At 42.9% G+C, this 22,071-nt stretch overlaps 2 protein-coding genes and 1 long non-coding RNA gene across 3 annotated transcripts; 2 read left to right on the top strand and 1 right to left on the bottom strand.

Annotated features, from left to right (window-relative positions):
- Positions 1 to 211: 211 nt before the first annotated feature.
- LOC128445050 (methionine aminopeptidase 2) lies at positions 212 to 7,312 on the bottom strand. Its single transcript, XM_053427810.1, has 11 exons — positions 7,010 to 7,312; positions 6,190 to 6,303; positions 5,917 to 5,979; positions 5,229 to 5,331; positions 4,802 to 4,963; positions 4,385 to 4,566; positions 4,116 to 4,210; positions 2,935 to 3,031; positions 2,741 to 2,844; positions 1,067 to 1,182; positions 212 to 907 (listed from the first exon to the last, which is right to left on the bottom strand). The coding sequence occupies exons 1-11, from the start codon at positions 7,155 to 7,157 to the stop codon at positions 655 to 657; spliced, it is 1,437 nt and encodes a 478-aa protein (XP_053283785.1). The 5' UTR covers positions 7,158 to 7,312; the 3' UTR covers positions 212 to 654.
- A 1,030-nt stretch (positions 7,313 to 8,342) lies between these two features.
- Positions 8,343 to 17,789, top strand: LOC128444141 (uncharacterized). Its single transcript, XM_053426448.1, has 14 exons — positions 8,343 to 8,579; positions 8,656 to 8,747; positions 8,823 to 9,265; positions 10,778 to 10,834; positions 10,938 to 11,037; positions 11,545 to 11,748; positions 11,840 to 11,989; positions 12,524 to 12,644; positions 13,746 to 13,871; positions 13,956 to 14,069; positions 15,235 to 15,406; positions 15,678 to 15,849; positions 16,955 to 17,291; positions 17,640 to 17,789. Exons 1-14 carry the CDS (start codon positions 8,520 to 8,522, stop codon positions 17,787 to 17,789), a joined length of 2,298 nt encoding a protein of 765 aa, XP_053282423.1. The 5' UTR covers positions 8,343 to 8,519.
- A 186-nt stretch (positions 17,790 to 17,975) lies between these two features.
- LOC128444759 (uncharacterized) lies at positions 17,976 to 21,801 on the top strand. The gene is made up of 3 exons (XR_008339186.1): positions 17,976 to 18,912; positions 19,062 to 19,175; positions 19,909 to 21,801. It is a non-coding gene; the product is annotated as an uncharacterized LOC128444759 (long non-coding RNA).
- Positions 21,802 to 22,071: the final 270 nt, after the last annotated feature.

The following is a 22,071-nucleotide window of genomic DNA, read 5'->3' as shown; positions in this document are numbered from 1 at the left end:
GTTCAGACCAATGCTGCTTAATGCAACAGTCCCACCTTCACGATGGTTATAATGTTCAGTCTTTATTATAAATATGAATACAAATAATATACGCCTGTCATTCTAACATGGATCAATCAAACAGTACTAAACAGAAAGATGGATTGATAGACAGATCAACAGATAGATAGATATGTAAAGCTCTACAAACAAATGGACACAGCATTCAGTGCAAGATTTATAACAATTTATTTTTTTTATAAAAATTGCCTCAAATTAGTAATAGAGCAAGGAAATATAGAAATATATATATATTTCTATACAGGAATTCAGCACAGCATTCTGGGTAAAGTGTTCACCAAAAACCTTTTTGCATGATTCTCTTGCATATATTTATATATTTTGCATATTTGCTAAAAGCAACACTAAACTTAAATGACAATCACTTCATTTATTTAAGATATGTCCTTCTATCTACTGGCTCGATAGTTAGTTGGAAAAACTAAATACTAGTAAGCTGCTGCCATGACACAAGTCTGTTGCTCTTGCTACCATTTTCCTAAAGGTTCTCTAGCAGTGGAAATTTAGTTCAGAGAAATATTGCATAATTGCTGTCATCAGTCTGAAGAGGTTAGTTGAGTTTGATCAGTCGTGCTCCTCCTGCTGCATGCCGCTCTAGTAGTCCTCCCCCCGGCTCACGACCTCCTTGCAGGTGGGCCTGAGTAGGATGGTGTGCTCGTACTGGGCGGTGTAGCTGCCCTTGATGTCACAGAGGGGCGGGTACGGGTCTACGATGCCAAGGTCGCACAGATTCTTCAACGCCATCAGGTACTTGCTCTCGCCCAGGCGGTCCAGCCAGCGGCGGCAGAACGCCAAGGTGCAAAAGTTCTCATTGATCACGTTCAGCAGATGTTTAGCCCTCGGGAGTCTGCGGCACAAGCGACGACAGAGAGTCAGAAGTGAAAAACAAGCTGGAGGACGAATCTAGAGATGTGAAGTAACGTGCAGATATGATGCTTTTTTGTCAGAATGATGGATTGATTATCAGACTCAATATCTTGGATTTCAACACATGGATGAGATGAACCTTATTGGCACGTGTCCGACGTTGAAGTTTTTCATGTAATGTGAGCACTCCATGTCGTCGTGGACTGCCCCTCTGCCCGTGCTGCCAAATGTCTCAATGGCGTATGCTTCACCTTCCTGAGAGGCAGAGAAAAAGAGAGACAGGGACACAAAACTCACCCATCTTAATCTATAAAACAGCATATATACCTTTGTGTTGGCCTAAATGAGATATGACACTAAAAAAGGACAAAAACACCTCAGGGGGCAAAGAGAGAGGGAGTAGATAACAAAACCCTGAAGTTGTCATATGGCTGAGACATTCACATGCAGTCTATTAAAGACAGTAGTGTCCTTTTTTTGTGCGTTGATTGGCGGAGTTTCATTGGCGTTTGTGCGTCTCTATCGGAGCGTGGCTGTTGTTGGAATGCGTGTGGTATTAGCTGATAACACTGCGACACCCTCTGTCCCGCCACGATAATCAGTCAAAGTGCTCGCGGCCCCGTGGCACGCCCAGCTGCCGCTCCAGTTGTGCACTCGCTCTCTGATCACAAAGAGGTTTAATGTCCCCGTAACACAAAAAAAAAACACTTCAGCTAAAAATACAACACGCAAAGCTGCCACATCAGCAGCCCCTACTCCACCTCCCCTCTCCTGGAACCATCAGGTAAAATAGCTTAACACAGCAACTTGCCAATTAACACACTCAATCCTGTCCCAATGCACTCACGCACTGCAGGCATGCCGTTGTGCTGCAGGCAAGCATCTCCATGTTTCTCCTTGGTGAAGCGGCGGCCTGTTAATGAACCCTGGGCGCCCACATTACAGTGCTGCGTGTGAAATGAGGAGCCGGGGTTTTAACACGTGATGCTACGCGATGCGGCCGGTAATTCCATTACAGGCGTAATTAAAGTGCGGACGTGGGTGACTAAGAAGCCGTTAGAGCAGAGCATTAGAACATATACCTCCACACCTCATCATAACCCAATAACCAGTCAAGAGTACCTGCAATTACACGTAAGAGCTGAAAAAGGGGCCATTTTATATGCAAGGTCGAGCAGCTCCGAATGGTTTAATTTCAGACACTCAAGTAGAAAAGGCTCCTGTCATGTTTTGTGCCTGAGAATCAAGTCAAAAAAACATATTCCAAACACATTAATATTAGTCCCCTCAAAGTACCATCTTTTTTTAATTCAAGATCCATGAATTATTGTCTCAGAAAATTGTCTTTTGAGAGTTGTTGGGGGAGCTGCAGCCCATCTCACCTGACACTGATCAAGAGACGTGTACAACCAAAACAGGTCGCTCGTCTATCACATGGCCAACAGCCTTTCACACGGACATTCACACCTCAGGTCAATTTAGAGTCTCCATTCAACCTAACCCCTGTCTGCATGTCTTTAGACTGTTGGAGGAAGCTAGGGTCCCTGAAATCCACAGACACGGGGAGACCCTGGCTGAACTGATGTGATTACCACACCAAGAAATGTTCCAAAAAATCCTGAATCTGCCCCTGAACCGGATCCACGACTAAATATAATGAGTTCTTCCCTGATCTTTTTCACATCCTTCCACTAAGATTTGTTGTAATCCCTTATAAACAAACAAACAAAGAGACAGGGGTGAAAACGTTACCTCTCTGGTGGAGGGAATTTGCACAGAGTAAGCCAAGTCCAGTGATTGATGGTGTACAAACCTCCATCCTCGTGGCCTCTCCACCTTTAACTATAGGGACTGTCTTCCCTGAGTGTATCCTGTACTGTCCAATGGAGTGGCCGTTGAGATTCCTGATTGGCTTCACTGCAAAGAGAACACACACACACACTGAGGTTTAATAAATAAGCAGCAGCACTGAACCCTGCGTGTGAGGAAAAGATGACTTCACATTACCCTGATATGTTTTCCCATCTATCTCCACTTCATACGACTCCATGACCTCCTGGATCGTCTCGCCGACGTCGCAGAGGCGCACGTCGATTCCTGCAAACTTGGACGAAGAGGTGTCCACGCTCACGTCAGTAAATAACAGTATGTTCCTCTGGCAAACACAATAATGTCACCACAGCCTGAAACAGCTTTTTTTTTACAGCTACACAAACTCCAGAGGGCTGTACAGTCATCTCATATCATATAAGGTTACTTGAAAGGCAGATAATGTGGAAATAAACCAGCATATGAGTTTGTAGCTATGAATGATGTGATGAACAAAATAAGGAATCGATCCTGAGCTCTGAATCCAGTTAGAAGTAGCAGGAAAATCAATAAGTTAATGTAAACATGGAGTCATTGGGTCTCTGTAAATGAGAACTGAAAGTTTGCAGTCTCCACCTGTTTTGAACTTGTTACCTACACCGAGGAGGTTATGTTGTCACCCCTGTTTGTCGGATGGTTTTGAACAAGTGTGGGGCCGGGAGAGGGACTGTTGGGCCTTTGTGGAGGTATGTACTTTGGATTGTAAAATACTCCCCACAGGTACTAAAGAATATCCAACCTTTGATAGCTGTTTTAATGCTCCTTATCGTAGATGAAATAATATACAGAGGATACAGTGAGATTTAAAACCTAAATAATTGTTTCTGTGTTTTTTGTATTTGTGAACAAATAAAAAAAAAAAACGCATATTGACTTATCTCACTTGATTTGAAATATATGTTATCTCTATTATATCTATACCCATAAACCATTTTCTGTCAACCCCTGCATCTGGTCTTCTAGTTTTGATGCAGTGACGAATGGTGCTGTATGGGAAGAATGCAAAATTACCTTATCTTCATCATCTTTCCCTCATTATCTATATATTAGTGGCTTTTTGTGTGTCCCCTCTTATCAAGTTGAAAATCATGTTCAAAGGAATCCACAATTTCCTTATGATGACTCTATTGTACCATAATTGTCTTACATCATTTCCCATTAAAATTTGCCCTGGGAGCCAATTAGATCCAGATAGAAGCTTTTGATACTAAATCATTGTGATCTAGACAAGAGAAACATGCTCAGGATACTTGTATAAGGATTCTTCTGGATGTTGGGTATCTTGTAAGCTTCCTGTGAGTCAGATAGAGCTGCGTTACCCTGATGCCAGTGTCTGTAGCGTCTCTCACAGCCTCCAGCAGCCGGTCATACTTTGGATTGAATGTGACGGTGAAGGCACAGTCTATTATCCGACCTGAACGAGAAAAACCTTTGATTACTCACAGCAGTTGAGGTGATTCATTTATGAGAACAGCTTATTTCGGGCAGTAAGAACTATAATGCAATCATTAATTTACCCGGTTATAATAAATGCCAACAGCACAGCTTGACTCCATAAGCACATAAAAGGTCACTAGTGGGCTCTCACCGTTGATGTGCGTTCCAAAGTCAATTTTGCAGACGTCGTCGTAGCGCAGCACGGTGGTGTCTCCTGCGTTGGGGGTGTAGTGGGCAGCGCAGTGGTTGATGGAGCAGCCGGTGGGGAAGGCCAGACCGGCCGCCAGCCCGTTTTCTTTAATGAGCCTCCTGGAGCAGTCTTCCAGCTTCTCACTGCCAGAAACAGAGAGCGGCACAGAGGGACAACAGGTGACAGGAACCATGAGACTGTTGTCAAGACAGACAAAGCACCGTGAAGCGTTTGAAGAGACACAGCAGCTCTCCTGCTTGTTCCCTAAGACAAAGAAGGGCTGAAATCCTATCAATACCAGTCCAGGATCAGCATGAGGAGCAAAGATTTGTGTCTCTTACAAGGGGTTTGAGGATAACATTTCTGTTTATGTCTCACCAGATGTCAATCATGGCCATCCCCGGTTCGATCCAGCTCCTGACGTAAGAGCGGACCTGTCGGTGCGCCTCGGCCGCCTGCCTGAAATCACTCCACATCTCCTCGTTGGCCCTGTCCAGCGCCCGCTTCTCCTCGCTGGTGGTCCGCCATGCTGCACTGCGCCTGGCAGGGGGGGGTAGGCACATCACAGAGGGTGGTGTCAATCATTATTTTCTCATTATACAAGTATTCATAATGAGGATGTGACACAATCTGCACAGGTGAGGACAAATATGACAACATTACCTCCTCCTCAAGAGGAAATTAAACACTGCACCTCATTATGATGTCCAACGTGAATAAAGTGCAAAGCAAATAAACACTTGGCATATCACACAGTGGACGACCACTGCTGAGTGTAAGGGGACAAGATAGAGGTCACACACACCCGTCTTTTGATGGGGGGTATTCACACTCCTCTCCCGTTGGAAAGTCTCCGTTGGGATACAGCTCGCAGATGGGGACTGAGGGAGGGTCAGTCTGTCCCTTCACTGTGGCCCAGATAGAGAGGAGGAGACAAGAAACACACAAGTTACCCTGCCTGTGTTCATGACAGTGATATTTTACCTTCACTAAAGAATAATCCTTCAGTCCCTGACTTACAGATCTAATTATGTGAAGCACCGTAAAGAATCTAAATCTAAAAAAACTGTAGAAATTCTGTAGCACTTGTATTATACCAAAGGTAGGAATGATAGTTATGTGGCACATATTTATGATCACTTCATTTCAGTTCCTTCAGTCCAAACTGTGACTCTTCTGGACTCTCGCTGCATTAGTCTGTTAATGTCAAACGCGCCGTCATTAATTTTGTCCCGTCTGCTCGACATGTAAGTCCTGTCGCACTGTGTCCTACACCTGAGTCAGTCCTTCACCGCACATCTATGCTGACACCGATTAACCAGGTCAAACTGCTTCTGTGCACCGGTGGTGTGATAAATGTGGAGCTGCGTATTCAGGAGATTGATTTAGTTTTAGAGGAACAAGGTTCTTGCAGAGCCTGTGGTCTAAAAGGTCAAAGAGAAAACTGGTATTGTTAAGATCTGTTGCGGTAAGAGAACAAAAAAACGTCTTACATCCCTTCTTCTTTTTCTTCTTCTTCTTCTTCTTCCCGGCGGAGTTCTCTCCCTCATCCCCATCTGTTGAAAGCATCATTAGTTACAATTCAGTTTCTGGCACAGCTCCAAGTGTGCTACTGAAAAAATCTGATATCTCAATGCAGATATGACCGGCTGATTTTCACTCTGCACTTTCTGGGACTTAAAAGTTCAGCACGATCACCGAAGCAGATGATAAGGATGATGATGATGATGATGATGAAGATGAGGATGAAGATGGTCAGGAGTTACCTTCTTCTCCATCCTCCTCTCGCTCTTTGTCCTCCAGCATCTGCAGCTCCAACTGTTTCGCCACATCGCCGACACATAGGGCTCCTCCATCCCCCTCAGCCTCATTTGTCCCTGCTGCAAAGTCACACACGCACACACACACACACACACACACACACACACACACACACACACACACACACACACACACACACACACACACACACATATATCGTTTTGCTTGCATGTGCAGATGAACACGTTCGAGTAAATTATGTGTTTCCCGTTCATTTAAAGAAAGTGCATTCACCAACATCTCAACTTGGCAGAGTGTGTGCATTAATTCTTTCTTTGCATTGGGGGTCAATATCTTCAAGGGCACGTGTACCTTGCAGCATTCTGACATTTAGCCTTTCAGAGACACTGCTGTGTGGACCACACTTGACTTGGGGCAGGTTCAAATACCGAGGCTTTCACAGTTAGGATAAGTAAAGCTGAATTTATCATCGTGCAGAGCGGTGGATATTGTTGCACTCAAACTGTGGATACTTCTATTACATCATTTCACGCAGCTTAAGAGGGGGATTTGTAGGATGGGACATATTTAATCTGGAGTAAATGCAATTCAAACGGATTCTTTCAATCAGATGTGGTGTTAATTGTTCAGATTGTCCCGTCTCCAGATGAGCAGCAGCAGCAGCAGCCTGTCAGAGTTGGGGCAGTAAAAGCCTCTGACAGGTTGAGAACTCTCCTGTCCCGCTTATCTGATGCCTGTGGCTCTATTGAGGAAACACATTTGCGCTATTTCCCTCAATGATCCTGTTTAAGTGATGCCTCCTACCTGCTGCAGTGGTCCTGCTCCTCTTCTTCCTCCTCCTCTTTCTCTTCACCGACTCAGGCGCATCCGCTTCTTCCCTCTCCTCGTGCAGGTCCGCGTCCCCGTTGAGAAGTTGCGGCTCCACTTCTCGCTGTGGCTGTAGCTCCGCCATGACCGGCGACCGACCGACGGAGAGATGAAGTGACGCATAAGCTGCTGAGAGCCTCCAGTGGTCAGAGCAAGAAACAAGTGTGGAGCAGCTGGAGGAGGCTGAGCCAATAAAGGAGCTGATGGACGATCTCCGCGCGACAGCTTGACCTGAACGGAGGGAAGACGATCCTCTCCTCCGTGCAGAAACTTTTTTTTATTATCAGTTGTGTTTCTCCTCTAGAGGAAGTCCCATTTAGGAGGAGTGCAACATGATCCCGGTCCACGCTGCAGAGTTTCTCCTTCATGCAGTGCCCTGATGCATCACCCCTCCACAGAGCAAAACGGTTTTGGTCCAGATTGGATCGGAATGACGGCCCGTGGTCGGTCCGCTCCAGGTTACCAGATCTGGGCCAAAAGTAAGCCTTTATCGCACCAGGGTGTCAAGGGTGGCCAAAAAAAAGGTTGGTTCTACTTGAGCCATTTAACAAACGGGCCACTTTTAGGTTCACATCCAGATTACACCTTTGTCCGGGACACAAGAAGTCCAGAAGAGAGCTGCATCAGGTGGCCCTTATCCGGATGCTGTCAAGGCCGAGCTGCACGGGATAGAGCTAAAGTAGTCCTGCAGCAACCGCCCTTTTGCCCTTTGACCGCACTGCCCCTCTGGGGAGGAAAAACAACGTGTTAATTAGTTAATGCAGTAAGCGTTTATTTCTCAAAGTTTGAATATTGTGGTTTGCAGTCACTTAGATGGCAGAGTTAAGCTTAAGATGATAAATCATATTGCTGCTTAAAATATAGTTCACAGGAAACTTACAACATGATGTGTTAACTTACACTAGCATGGGGGGAGGGGGGGGGGGGGGGGGCTGCCCTTTTCAGGTTAGCGCAATTCCTCCCTCAAAATGTCTTTGCACGTCCCTGGCTTCAATCAATCATTTCCTCCTGAATATCGTGGCACCGGCTGAGGCTCATGTTACCTGCTGCGGCGGTGCGCACCTCTGACACACGGCAGCTCCTCAACACAAGCCGGACGCGAGTGTCAACATTTACCGAAGGCTCGACACCGCATTTGTTTCTTGTGAGCGATGTTGTGTTGTTTGCATATTGTCGTATAATACCAACAACTCGTGAGTGAGAGAAGTCGATCGCTGCCGGTGCGTAACGGAGGTTACAGGTTGGAGCTTGGAGCCGTATAGAACTGTGTGTCTCCAAGCAACCAGCTCAGCGGCAACGACAGGTGCATTCACACAAGAGACAAAGTGGATTTTAACGCACTTTAGTTGTGTCCCTATAATATTTTGTTGCAAGGACGCATGAATTGTGTTGTACGGATGAGTGGGAACGTCGGGAAGTAATTTGTGGATTTTTTAGGGGGAGAACAATGAGTTCTTGTGGCGCGCGGACAGAACTCCGAGCTGGTCCTTTGTATTTCTTTGACCAGGTGAGTTTATGATTCATTTTGCTGACTGTATAATTAGGAATAAACTGCCGGACGTTAACCATATACTTCCCTACAGCCAACCAGACGAAACAGGGTTGAAGGTACACAGAGCAACTTTTACCTTTTTGATTTGGGACCTGGAGGAGGAACGCATGAGGACACGCACAGGTATTTAGTTGTTTCTATAGGAAATGATCAGTTTGTACTTTTTTGTTGATGAATTATTTCCTCCTTTCCTCGCAGTAACTGGGAGGATGACAGTGCGGTGGTGACAGGTGAACCACGTGATGAGGGTAAACCTGAACCTGACACCTCAACTTCACCTGCTGCACTGGACAGAAAGAACCAGGAGCCAATAGACGTATACAAGCGAGCCGCCCCTCTGTTACTGAATGACCTGGCTCTCCTGCTTTCCCAGTACAACTGGGCCGAGGAGGGCCGCGTCCCACACGGGGTGGCAAATATTCTCTGTCACTCCTGGCAGGATCTGACCTCAGGGGCGGCGCTACTGAGCAGTCCCGAGCAGACTGACAAAAGAAGAGGGTCCAAAGGCTCCCTGAAGTTGGGAGGAAGTCCCCATCACGTGAGCGACGATGGCAGGAGGCAGACAGAGGAGGGAAGTGCAGGTCCCTCTGAGAGTAAACCACAAGTTGGCGCTAATCCACGTGTTAAAAAGAAGTCCAGAGGTAAATCAAACACGTGGGTCGAATAAGCACTTGTAAGAATATACTATAAAAAAAGACAACTTTTTGAGAGACACAATGTGTTTGAAGAAGAAACTATTTTCAAAATATAGGAAATTATGTGTGGCTTAGTTTAAAGGTATAGAGCTAATAGTAAACAAGTAATGACTTGAACGTGCAACTTTCTGAATCAGAAATTATGAGTGGTTGTTTTACATATTATTGGCCCCTCTGTGTAACTTTTGGCCCCTAAATGGCCTCTGAGAAAAATCGATAAATCCATCAGTGGTGGTAGTACCTGCCTGATCGAAGCCTTTCTCAAAAGTTGAACTACTCATCACATGAGTGGGTAGCTCATCATTGGATTCATCATGCACTCTTTGAACATATTGATAAACTCAATTTCACATTTGATTGATTGCTGTCTCTCAGTTTACAGGTCAACAGGTTTACAGGTACAAAGTTTGGCAAGTCATTAATATAATGTTCTGAAACATTTTTTAAGTGAAAAAAGTGTTTTAATCCAGAAGATGCTAAATACAAGTCAAAACAACAACAACCAAAGGGCTTTTCCAATACAGTTGGCTCATTACCAATCTATAAATGATTAATAAAAGACTTATTAACAATTAATGACGCCCTTAGGTACAACATGAATCCTTGATGAGGTAGGCCTATACTTAAAATGCTTGTTTCATATCATGGGTACTCATCACAGACTGTACGATACATGGAAAACTACAGGAATTAGACAGCACCGTCCCCAAGTGACACTGGTCCTCTACATATCAGAATGAACACAAGTAAGAGGCAATAACAATGAGAATGACAGGAGGGAACAGGTTATTCTCCTTGACCTCTGGAGTCCGACAACATCTTGGGTTGCAAGCTTGAGGAAGTGAGAGGATTTTTTTTACCAGATTGGACAGTAACAGGCTATTGCATAACATTATTAAGTTCTGTAATGTCACTGCAGCAGCTTATATAGAAATAATAACGAAATAATAATACAACTTTATTTCTACAGCACTTATATTAAAGAGGTTTCAAATGGTTTCCCGGTAACCCTATAGCCCTAACATTAGAACATTTTAAAAACAAGCATCATTCTTTAAAAATAGTTAAAATCGGACATTAAAAGCCTTTCCTATAAAAGTTTATTTTAAGCAATGAATTAAAATACAAGCTCTGGCAAGTCTAATCTCATGGGCCACCCTGGTCCATACCAGTTTTGAGTTATAGGAACAATAGTAAGTGTTGGTTGGAAGATCTTAGATTACCGCTTGGAGTAAGAGAGTTAGTAGTTCCTTAATATAACTGGGGGGCTGAAATTAAAATGTATTAAAAATAATATTCAAATCATTTAACTAGTAGCAAATGAAGGGAGGTGAGAATCTGAGAGATACTGTATGGGCCCTATGGTTGGTGTTGGTTGAAATGGGAACATAGAGATATGCTTATATCGAAATATCAAGCGACATACTGACTCAGTTACATATTCTCTCTCCCCATCAGCTTGTAGCTCCTCATCCATCCGTTTCTCCATCTCATCCAGCAGCTGTAAAGATCCAGGTACGAGGTCGGAGCTGCTTCACTGTGTTGATGATGTGACTCTGTTTGACTGTGTGTCACTGCTGTGCCTCTGCTGCCTCAGCTGGATGTGACTTGTGTCCAGGTTGGATCGTTCAGCCGAAGCAGCCCTCCCACGTCGAGCCTCAGCAGATCAGATTGTATCAGTGGGCGGTGGAGCGACTTCGGGTGGCAAGAAATCCTGAGTGCGTCATTACTCTGCTCCTCTGCATTTAAATGAGAAGTTTGTCAATTTACATTCCAAAGGATTACATCCTTGATAATCAAATGAGCAAATCAGATTGCTTTAGCTCTGGAAATGTCAGCTCTATCAGGAAAGACTATTAGAGGAAAATTCAGATGAGTTAATTTGAATGAAATTGAATTTATTGTGATTAAGAAGAATAGACTTTGGTGTTTAGACCCCAGGCAGAGATAGAAACCAAGTTAGAAGACCTATGAATGAAGTGTTTTGGATTGAGGGAGACAAATATTGTATGGATCAGCATTATATTTGATTTAAACATCAATGTCTTATCGTCACTGTTTGAAACTGCAGTAGTCCAGTACTTTCTGACACCTGCTAGACATCAGCCTCAGCTGTACTCTGTGTTCAGTACTCATTAAAAAACAGAAGGCTAACATATGCGCAAAATTTGACATTGGTTAGTAATTGTAATTTGATTAAAAACAACTTAATCTTCACATAGAAGACAGCAAACACCGAAGCTGAGCAGTCCACTCAGGCTGTGTCACTATGGAGAAGCCAAAGCAAAAGTGAAGAGCAGCAGAGCCAGGAGGAAGAGCGGGTCGACCGTCTTAGTCAACGGGATACCACGGATCCCAGAAGTGAAGCAGCTGGATCCAGCACAGAAGAAACTACACTACAGGATTGAGGACGGCTCCTCGTTCATATAGTATCCCTCCCGCAGGAAGTGAAGCAGTTTTAGGGCATATGGTGAACGTGTCACTGCATCTGATTCTTTGACCCTTGACCTTGCCTCTCAGCTACCCGTCTGGTTGCACAGCAGTTTGCCAGAGCCACTCAGCTCTGCCCTGTGGAGGCTTCTATACCAACGTGTTCAGTGACAGCGACTGTCCCGTCATCCTGGCCACCATCACTGCATTTGGGCACGGGGCTGTCACACACCCTCACAAGTGAGTTCAAATGTGATGAATTCATTTTAGGAAATCTCCTGTAATTTCTTTACATGTGATGTGCAGTTGGACAATCATGAGGCTCATTATGTGCAAACCATAATGTCCCCTTTGGCACCTTGAAGAAATAATTCAGATTTTTCTGTGATTATGGGACATTAACAACCCCAAACAAGTATTATATATCTGCCTTTGTGGAGATATAACAACTACTGTTGGTTTATAAAGCTCTGAATGATTCAGGGCCAAACTACATTTCTGATCTGCTCTGTTGTGAACCATCCAGACATTTTATGCTATTGCACTTCTTCTATCCTGGGACAGGGATCCCTCCCTTTCTCTCAGGTTTCTACGTACATTTATCAATCCCTATGAGGCTACCTTGATTTGAATTTGTTTTGATTTAAACATGGTCTAATTGTTCATGTCTTGCTCTGCACTGTCGTTGCAAAATGCCTCTATACTATAAAAATGCTTTGTGTGACAGCTTTGATGATGTGTGAAATATAGTTCTTATTGTATATGTTCCTCCAGCTCCTCTTTAGTAGCAGTGTGGGACCAGGAGGGTGGATTTATGAATGACCACTACGGGAGGAAAAGTCAGGAGTGGAGCTGGCAGACACACAGTGCACTTAAGAAGAAGGTCGTTATACAGGTACAAAATATGACTATAAATTACGATACCCGCATGCCACATTTACAGTTATAAAAGCTTATGTCCACTTTTTCTGCGTTATAAATAAATGACATTCCCTTGGCAGCAGTTTTTATATGGGAAAATATCTCTCTCTGTGGAGTCTCAACTTCTCTTCACTCTGTCCTCACTGACAATGTGTCAGTATCTATATCACATGTCAGAACATGTCAGTGGGGATGGTGATGGGGTGAGCCTGTCATGTGATGTTTGATGTCGACAAGGGAGATGTCAATGTAGGGGAAGAAAGCAGGGTATGATGCATGACCCACTGAAGAACCAACACAAAGAGTCTCTGACACGTTTCATCTGGACTGTTTGGTCGGCTTGTTGATGAACAGGGAGTTTTCATGCAGAGTAGATGAATGAACTCACTGTAGCTTGGTTCAATGTACAATTTTTCTACCTCTACGCCAGCGACACCCAGTGGCCGGAGGAGTTATGATTTAAGGTTGTCAGTCTGTCCGTCAGCTCCATTCATGTGAACATGAAATCTCAAGAAAGCTTTGAGGGAATTTCTTCAAATTTGGTAGAAATGTACATTTAGAATCCAGGATGAACTGATCAGATTTTGGTGGTCAAGGGTCAAAGAACAAGGTCACTGTGACTTCGTGTTTTTGTGAACATGACTTATCAGAAACATCGAATATTTACCTAAATTCTGCCACAGATATTCCCAAAATTCTCTTTTGCCTCGTTAAAGCCTTGAGTGAATCCTTTAAAATTTGGCTTAAACATTCACTTATACTCACAGATTACCCGATATAGATCAAAGGTCAAGGTCACAGTGGCCTCACAAAACAATTTTTTGTTCTCTTGCCACGTGTAGTATATCAAGTCTGCCCTTAAGGAATTTCGTCAAAGTTTGACAAAAGATTAACTGATGAGATTTCAGTGGTCAAAGGTGAAAGTCATGGTGACTCTGTATCATTGTGAATGTGATATGTTAGAAACACCTGGAGGGACTGAAACTGGCATAAAAGCACAGGACTCTATCTAATCTAGTTTAACATGGTGTTCATTTGAAGTGATTGAATCAACATGTCTTTCTGTCTCCTCCAGTTGTCAGATCTGATCAGTGTGAAGCTCCTCAATGGTACGTCGGCAACTCTCAGCTTCAGGTGCAATGATGAGAGTGTTCAACTTCCTCTTCCTGTCCTCTCTCACATCAACCGACCGAAGGAAATGGTGAGATTAGGATTATTTAGTAGATTACAGATTTATGGTAAAATAAAGGTCATATGATTCACATAATTGACTCTGTTTTAACAGCTCTGCTTGCAGACCGATGGAAAGTTTACCTCTAATTTTGCTCAAGATCTGCTGCTGGCGAGGAAGACAAAACCCCCTGTTGTGGTCCTGGAGAACAAGAGGATCCTGACTCCTGTAAAAAATCTTTTCATGCCAGTGGGATGTTTGATTGTGTCAGGCGTGTTGGTTTATCCTAAATAAGAGATGAGCCGGACTGTTCCAATTTAAGTATTTATTGAGATGCAATGAAATGAACAACATAGCTATGGACAATTATCACAGCCCAGCTAAATCAGTTAGCAATAGGTAGTTAATAATGGCCCCGAACAAAAGGGGTTTGATATAATTATAACAGTAGATTTAATATGATTGGTTATAAAAGATTGAAGGGAGTCACCGCAAATCAATTTGGTTCTCCCTTATTGGTCCAAAGATGTAGTCCCCCGCCTCTTGTCAAGGAATCCAGGAAGTGACAAGAAGCCGCTCTCCGTGACGCTACTACTACTCTGATAGTTGCTAAGCAAAATGTTCTCTTCATGAAAGGCCTTGACACAGCTGATGCCATGTGGGCCATTGGAGAAAGGAATATGATGTTCCTGCTATATCCAAACAATGTCCTGTTGATGTAAACATTAGGATCCTCGAAACCAAAACAACGAAACAAAACAATGTCAACAAAGTCACTCTGTCCGACCTCCAGAATTTATCAGACAGCTGCATGAAATATATGTGATGTGAATGAATCTAAGGGAATAATGGTTTAATACCAAAAGTTAGAATTCAGAACAATTATAAGATTCATTATAAACACTATGCAGCAAGGGTTCTTTATAAATAATTTGTATAAAGGCTTTATATCTGGCCCAACCTGCTCAAGGCCCCCCCTCCTGTCTTTATTGCAAATAGTACAGTCAGACCCACACAACAGCTAAAATATTGAAATCCTAACAATTGCTAAAGCTTGTCTTATGCTGAAGTTAAGGATAGGTTAAGATAGGTTAGGTTAAGGTAAGGGCTAATACAAATCAATGGGGAAAAAGACTGTAACGCGAGGTCTGTATAAGAGATTGTGATTATAATCAGCCGTAACTGTGTTGACCATAGAAATGTAGATCCTTCTTTAGATAATCAGGTGTTTTCTTTTCTCGTATAGAAAATAATGAAAACCTTTGATTCCTTCCTGAGCTTCTTCAGGCTCTGCAGACACCTTAGCTGAGTCACTTTGTATAGAACATCTTGCTAAATGCCTCCTGTTGTTCTGCCTCATAAATTCTACCATGCAAGTAATGATGTATGGCAGGTGTCGGTGGGCACCCAGGAGATGCTCCAGATGGTCAGAGAGGTGGAGGGGCTGGAGGAGCCGTCAGCCCGGTGGAGGAGAGCAGGCCCTGGCGGCAGGGAACTGAAGAGGCTGCAGCAGAGAGTTCGAACCACCCTGGACGACTGGTTGGATTATTATCGTGCAGCTGTCGGTACGTACCAGCTCAGAGTTTGTGAACAAAGCTTTTCTGAAATATGTAAGATGTTCTTCACCTATTTCCATTCCCAAACTGCCCCCAGTTATCAAAAGTAACAAAGAGCCGATCTGAGTTTGTTCCTCGATGAAGCAAAAAAGAAGTTCCAGTATCGCCTCATCATGCAAACTCAACATTATTGAATAGTTCCGCCGGGATCCTGTTCACGGTCGGTCGTGTCACTGTGGCGTTTGTGTGCATTTCTGATTGACCTCTTCCTGCCCTCCAGGTATCAGGTGTCCTGACACGGAGCAGATGCCTGATGCCCTGCTGAGGGCCCGGCGGAGGAGAGAGGTGCAGTCGGCGGCGCTGCCCTCTCTGAACCCACCCGAGCGGGCGGAGGCAAAATCGGTCTGGCCCGAGGAGAGCGGCGACAAGCCACAGGAGCCGCACAGACACCTGTCAGTCCGAGCAGAGAGACCTGCTGACTCATCTGTCAGGCTGCCAAGGTGCACACCACACACAGTCCACTGACTCAACATGTCACAGGAGGATTAATAGCCTTGAGGAGAGCTGCAAAGTAAACAGATGTGTGACGTCTTCTGGAAGAGCTTCGGCAAGAAGATTTCACATGTGATGTCATCAGGGCTAGAGGACAATACATTGGTTAAAAGTAAACATGCATCACAAACTCAGGGTGGGGAGTTTGAAAGACAATAAGAAAATATATTGGTTATGTTTAAAGAGGTTAATATTTCGTCTGCATTTGTTTGTCTGATAGTGAGCAGGACTGCGCTAAAAACTACCGAACAGTTTAACACAAAACATGGTTGAAGGTTGTGGTTATATTTGGGTGCAGATCAAGAGCTTTTTGCTCACCTTGTGGATTTCTCAGAAAATAATTTATGGATCTTAATGAAATGTTTTTGAGTGTGTGCAAGTTGGAGTAGATCCAAATAAAATCCAGATCCACAATTTATTATGTGCTCTCTCCCTCTGAGTGCCATTCCAGTGTTGAAATTGGGATTCACAAATTGAATCACATTAACTCTTCTGTTAATTGATTAGTTAATGGTTTGAGGAAATACATGAATAATTATTAAATTGAATTAATAGTGTTTAAGTGAGGCGAATCACTTAAACACCATTACTTTTTTCACATAGAACCAAATAGTCTTGTGGTTGCCCTGGGTGTTAAGTCTGTCACCTCATTTCTCCAGCTATATAAGCCAGAGACTAATGTTGTTATGGTGATGGAGACACACTGTTCACTGATCAGTTTCAGTGCTGCAGCTCGCTTTGTACAGATGTGTGCTGCATAATGTTGGCAGTAATAAGGGGCCTTTTTTTACCTGGTTATTTTCAGGACACCTAAAAGGCGATCAAAGGACGAGCCCTGTGTGACCCAGATAGGACCCCTGCAAATTCACGGCAAAATCCAACTTGAGTAAGATCCACGTCTATCATTTACAAATGCTATCATTGCCTCTCATTCAAATATTATTGTGTAGAAAATGACATCTGCTGCAGTTTGGCTTCTTTACAATGACAACTACATCCTGCCAGATCAGTGATTATTTCAAAGAGCCCAGAGCAGCAGCCCGCCGACGCACCCCGCCGTCCAGCCCCGCCGCCACTCACCCCCCCCTCCGTCCTCCTCTCAGCGTGCCCCGCGCTGCTGAGAGCTGCCCTGCTGGGGGAGGGGGTGCGGAGGAGGTGCTGCTGCAGTGTCACACTGATGCCTGCGGTGACGGACCTGGAGTACGACGCCTTCGTGATGGGCCAGCCTCCGCACAATCAACAGATCCTGGTGGTGTGTGTGACTCTGCCTCAGGAGCACGAGGACGCACTGGAGCAGCTCTACAGGAGGAGGAACAGGCACAGATCCATGCCATGCACTCAGGTGTGAATGCTGCCTTACAGACAGGGGGAAGACAAAATAATCTGAACACGTTACAATACAGTACAGAGCAAAACATTTTACATGAGATGTGCACATACAGGCATGTGTCATTGCAGTCTCTCATACACAGTGTGGGCATCCTTCATTTGCTGAGTCCATGCAGTTTAAACAGCTTTCCATTTATTCAGCAGTACACCTGTGCACATGTGTAGAATTTTTCTTGATACTTCACGTTTTGCAAGGACAACTGAGTATTGTCTGGCTACAAAGGGAAAGAAACATGTCATGAAAGACATCCTATAGTCGGCAGGCTTAATATCATTAACACTGCATGTTTTTTCCCTTCAGTGCCAGATGGATTCATTTCGCCTGGTGAGGTATGAGATGTCAACAGGGGGGACGCCCGGCTGGGGATGTGCCAACATGCTGCTGCAGCAGCGACACAACGCTGCCCCTGGGATGATCCTGGTCAGTAAACCTGCTGCAGGCCCGGCCTGAGGCTGCAGCCTCTGCTCGGTGCATGGCTCCATGGCTGCCACATGGAGGCAGCAGCAGTGCTTGTGTAAACACACTCCACATTTGAGACCACTCCACATTTGTCTTGAATTTGCAATCTTGCCTTTACATCTACGTCTTCCATTTCATTGCAATGTCTCTTGAATTTGAAATTTGGGTGACATTTTGTGGGTGGTTTAAAGAGTAGAGTAAAGATGTTAATTTTGTTTTAACTCATTAGTACAGTGCCTGTTCTAAACCTGGTTCTCTCAGCTCGAGTTAATGCTCCAGAGCTACTTCAGAATGATTCCTTCTCATTAGCGACTCCTCCTTAGACACTTCTACAATATACTGTCACTTTTTTATGGTTTGTGTGCTTGGCGTTGTGTGCATAGCTTTTTTTATAAACATCCTGTCTTCATCCTTCTTGGTTTATCAGCAATAGATATATTATTGTCAATGTTTTTCATCAAACAAAACTGAATTGGCTTTAATACTACGTGTGTATGTGTCTAAAGCCGAGGAGGACTTAAAGTGAGGGTCTGTATCGGCACTTATAAAACTAGAGTGGGCTAACGTGCAGTGAGAGATGACAAAGAGAACAGTTTTGCAGTCATGACAACTGTTGAAATCATTATTTTCTTGAAAATGACATTTTTTGGTAAATTGTCTATAAATCATAACATGAAACAGTGTTTCTATTTAAATCAAGGTTTTTTCACAGTAGGCATATATTATGATTGACAGGACTGTGAGTCACACTTAAGGAAACTTAAAATAACCGCGTGACTGATACGACTTATGTTGCGGAATAGATAATGTGTTGCTCCAGTCCACTTCTCTGTGACCTAAAAAAAGACATGCAGTCAGACCGAGGCTTCTTTTTGAATACGACAGTAAAAGTGTGTCATTGTGGTGATATCTCCCCCCCCACTTTCCGTCTTCACACACATGATGTCAAATCCTCTGTGTTGCTGTGGCAGATGTACCTCAGGGGGAAGCTGCTGTTTGTGGGCTACTTGCACAGTGGTCGCAGCTGCTCAGTCGGGGACCTTCAGAAGCAGATCTGCAGAAGCAGGGGAGACTACAGATTAGGTCTGAGCCTCCCACCAGACTACAAGTTCAGGTACTGTTCAGTGCTGTGAGGGAAACCACTAAAAATTAAAATAAAGTCATATCCGCGAAGCACAAAATGCTTTATTAAAATATAAATTAGAGAGAAATACTCTGATATAATTAGGATTATGATTGTAGTTTTCTGTACTTTGTTTACAGTGAAGCAGTGAATAACTCAGCCGCAGATGCACACAACTCACAAGATGCAGCGGTGACAGGAAGAGATGACGTACCACTGCCTGCTTCAGTGGAAAAGAAAAAGGTCGATGAGAGGTCTGTGACAGAAATACTGTTTTAAAATTAGATTCCCACTGTTTTTCTACATGGTGGGTTATTGTCTTCACCTTTAGACTCTCTTTCTGGCTGTGTCGTTCATTACCTCAACCAAGAAGGTTTTCATCTTTGTTTTTTGGTGTGTTAGTTAGCCGGATTGTGTAAAAACTACCAAACTGATTTCCATGTGATTTTGTGGAGGGATGAGGCATGACCTAAGGAAGCTCGAATTCAATTATGGTGTAGATCTGGATCAGTGGGCCGATTTTTTTTGCTTTCTTTAACATTGTGAGACTGTCCAACATTTTTGTTACATTCTTACAGAATAATTCATTGATCTAAAAAAAACAAAAAACAGGAAAAAAAATTATTCAAAAGGGGCAATGTACATTACAAACAAGGAGACAGAGAACAAACAACCGACAAATGGACAAGAAACTTACATAAATATTATATTATAAATGTATTTCATAGCTTCATAGCTTCGGTTAGGCCACAAATCACATACAATACAAAATATGATGCATTGTTATAAAGACAATAAAATCAGTAGTATATGATTACAACATTAAATAAAAGCTAATTTCCCCCTGCTACTTAGTCTATAGGGTTTTTATATTGTGTTTTATTTACATTGTATATATTTGTTTATTTTTGTTGTGCACTGGTGGCTGGTTGTACATCAAATTGCCCTTGAAGGATAATAAAGATTTTCTTTTATTGACAACTTTAGTTAATCACAAGCTGCACAAACCAAGCAAGAGCAGCAGAGGAACCCAGCAGCCTGCAGGGGGCAGCCTCAGGACATCACATGGAAACAAGCAGCAGCAGACTGCTTGGAAATTAAGCAGCAAAGATCCAGGGATTTGTTGTTGTTGTAGATTCGTTAACCCTAACATCAGAAGCTTAACCTAAACGAGGACATCCAGAGGGGGACAGAGAGACAGCTCACCTTCAAAGTTAAAGTTCAGGAGATCGGAGGTTTGATTTGATTAATGAGTAATATTTGAACCTTACTCCTTATGCTAGTTTATGGGAACAATATGTCATTTATTTGATCACCGAATATAAATTAGAAGGTTTTGCATGAATTTTCAGAATTATATTAAATTAAATGTGTCCCACACTGCGATTCCTGTAATGCGTCAGAACCTAAGGTTGGAAACTATTGGGTTATTCTCTAACAATAGGTTTTTAAAGCATGTTAAATCATCCAGTATCTAAAATCCCAAAATATAAGAGTAACTTTTAAGTAAGGCTGTCAAATATATGTAGTAGAAAATTCAATGGTTTTCTCTGAAATGTGAATCAAAAAAAGCATAGAATGACACAGACACACAAAATAACGTGTCCATGTTTTTCCTCTGCTTAGTTCCTCATGGGAATGAGCAGGTGGTGTGGGCTAGGGGGTAGAGTGGACGTTCTCTGACAAGAATATTGGTGGTTCAAATCCCACTCTTCCCCATCTGCATTCAGAAGTGTCCTTGGCAAGACACTGAACTCCTTATATTGGCAGGACTTCAACCACCGATTAATTGCAAATTATCTAACACTATGTAAATTTAAAAACAGAAATAAATAAATATATAATAACTAAATTAAATTAAAAAATAATTAAATTAAACTAGATTAATTGAATCCCCTTGAAAATCCCTCCAGAATAGGTTCATTTTCACCAATTTCTATTTTTATGCAAATTTTGATAAGAATTGTAGCATGTTAAAGCCCTCAAAAATCCCATTCATTTGCCTGAAAAATAATAATAATAATCCTTACAATTTGAATAGGTCTCACTGTCTGTCAGTGCCTGTCAGTGCTCGGGCCCTAAATATGAATCCAGTGAATATAAATGTGGTTTCTTAAGGGGATTGCTGGCAGAGGTATGCACTCTACTGAATAAGATTCTGTTTTTATGACATGTGGGTGAATTACCTGCGTGATGTCTTCTTCCCGAACAGAAAAACCACAGAAGTTTGTGAGGCCTCCCAGGAACGTCAGAGAAACTTTTGTATCAAATCAAAACAGACATTTCCGCATGTTCCTTTGACGACGCATTGACCAGATTACTTCTGTATCTTCCTCCTAAAGTTATCAAGTGCACTGTTGGTTCAAACTTAAGGTTTATGTTGGCAAACACCTAATATACCTAGTATACAAGTTTTCACCTACATGGGACTGCAGATACAACATTTCTTTCCCTTCTGACAGTAAGGATCATCTGCTGTTAACTCTTGCAGCCATCAGACGATCCAAGATGCTAAGATGAGATACAGATGTTTCACCGTGCTCTGAAAATCCTCAATTTATATAAATATCCATGGAAAATACATGTGTTACTTGGATTTTTTATCATTGTAATAAACGCTAAATTTTCATTCTTTTGTTATAATGTCTCTCCCACACACATATGTGGAAGTGTTCTCACAGCTTTGCCAGCTGCTGTTATTCACTCCCCTTCCTTCTCTACAGCCAGTAAGAAGGTCAGATTACAACATGAGGATTCTTTTTGAGTTTTACTTCCTCAACTATATATCAGTTATGGCTTACACAGTATGAGCTCGCCTCTTAGTCATATACCAGTGTAAGCAATTTAAGTAATGATGATGTATTTGGAAATAAATGTGTGTACGCCTCTCAAAAAAGTTAATGATGAGCAGGTTTCATTTCAGATGTGGTGGAAATGTTGATCTGATTGGGAGTAGGTTGTAGTTTACACAATAATAACTTGAAATTCAGAAGTATTGTGTTTTCGCTCTCACACGTGTTAGACTTATTTAACATTACACATAACTTGTATTTATTATGTTCATATATAAAGGAGTTTTTTAATTATTATATCTGGCAGTCTGTGGCCGCTGGGGACCTCTAGTGGTGGTTGGTTGAAAGTACAAGCTCC

The sequence above is a fragment of the Pleuronectes platessa genome, chromosome 7, assembly GCF_947347685.1.
Source record: "Pleuronectes platessa chromosome 7, fPlePla1.1, whole genome shotgun sequence".
In the NCBI taxonomy this organism is placed as follows: domain Eukaryota; kingdom Metazoa; phylum Chordata; class Actinopteri; order Pleuronectiformes; family Pleuronectidae; genus Pleuronectes; species Pleuronectes platessa.
This window is presented reverse-complemented; position numbering and strand designations above follow the sequence as displayed.

Bases quoted from the DNA above. Each gene is read 5' to 3' on its own strand.
- LOC128445050 (XM_053427810.1), bottom strand. From the start codon at position 7,157: ATGGCGGAGCTACAGCCACAGCGAGAAGTGGAGCCGCAACTTCTCAAC. The intron at 5,980-6,189 runs GTAACTCCTGAC...TGCTTTCAACAG, and splicing joins AGAGGAGGATGGAGAAGAAG to ATGGGGATGAGGGAGAGAAC. The intron at 4,567-4,801 runs GTGAGACATAAA...TGTTTCTGGCAG, and splicing joins ATGGCCATGATTGACATCTG to TGAGAAGCTGGAAGACTGCT.
- LOC128444141 (XM_053426448.1), top strand. From the start codon at position 8,520: ATGAGTTCTTGTGGCGCGCGGACAGAACTCCGAGCTGGTCCTTTGTAT. The intron at 11,749-11,839 runs GTATCCCTCCCG...CTTGCCTCTCAG, and splicing joins GACGGCTCCTCGTTCATATA to CTACCCGTCTGGTTGCACAG. The intron at 17,292-17,639 runs GTGTGAATGCTG...TTTTCCCTTCAG, and splicing joins GATCCATGCCATGCACTCAG to TGCCAGATGGATTCATTTCG.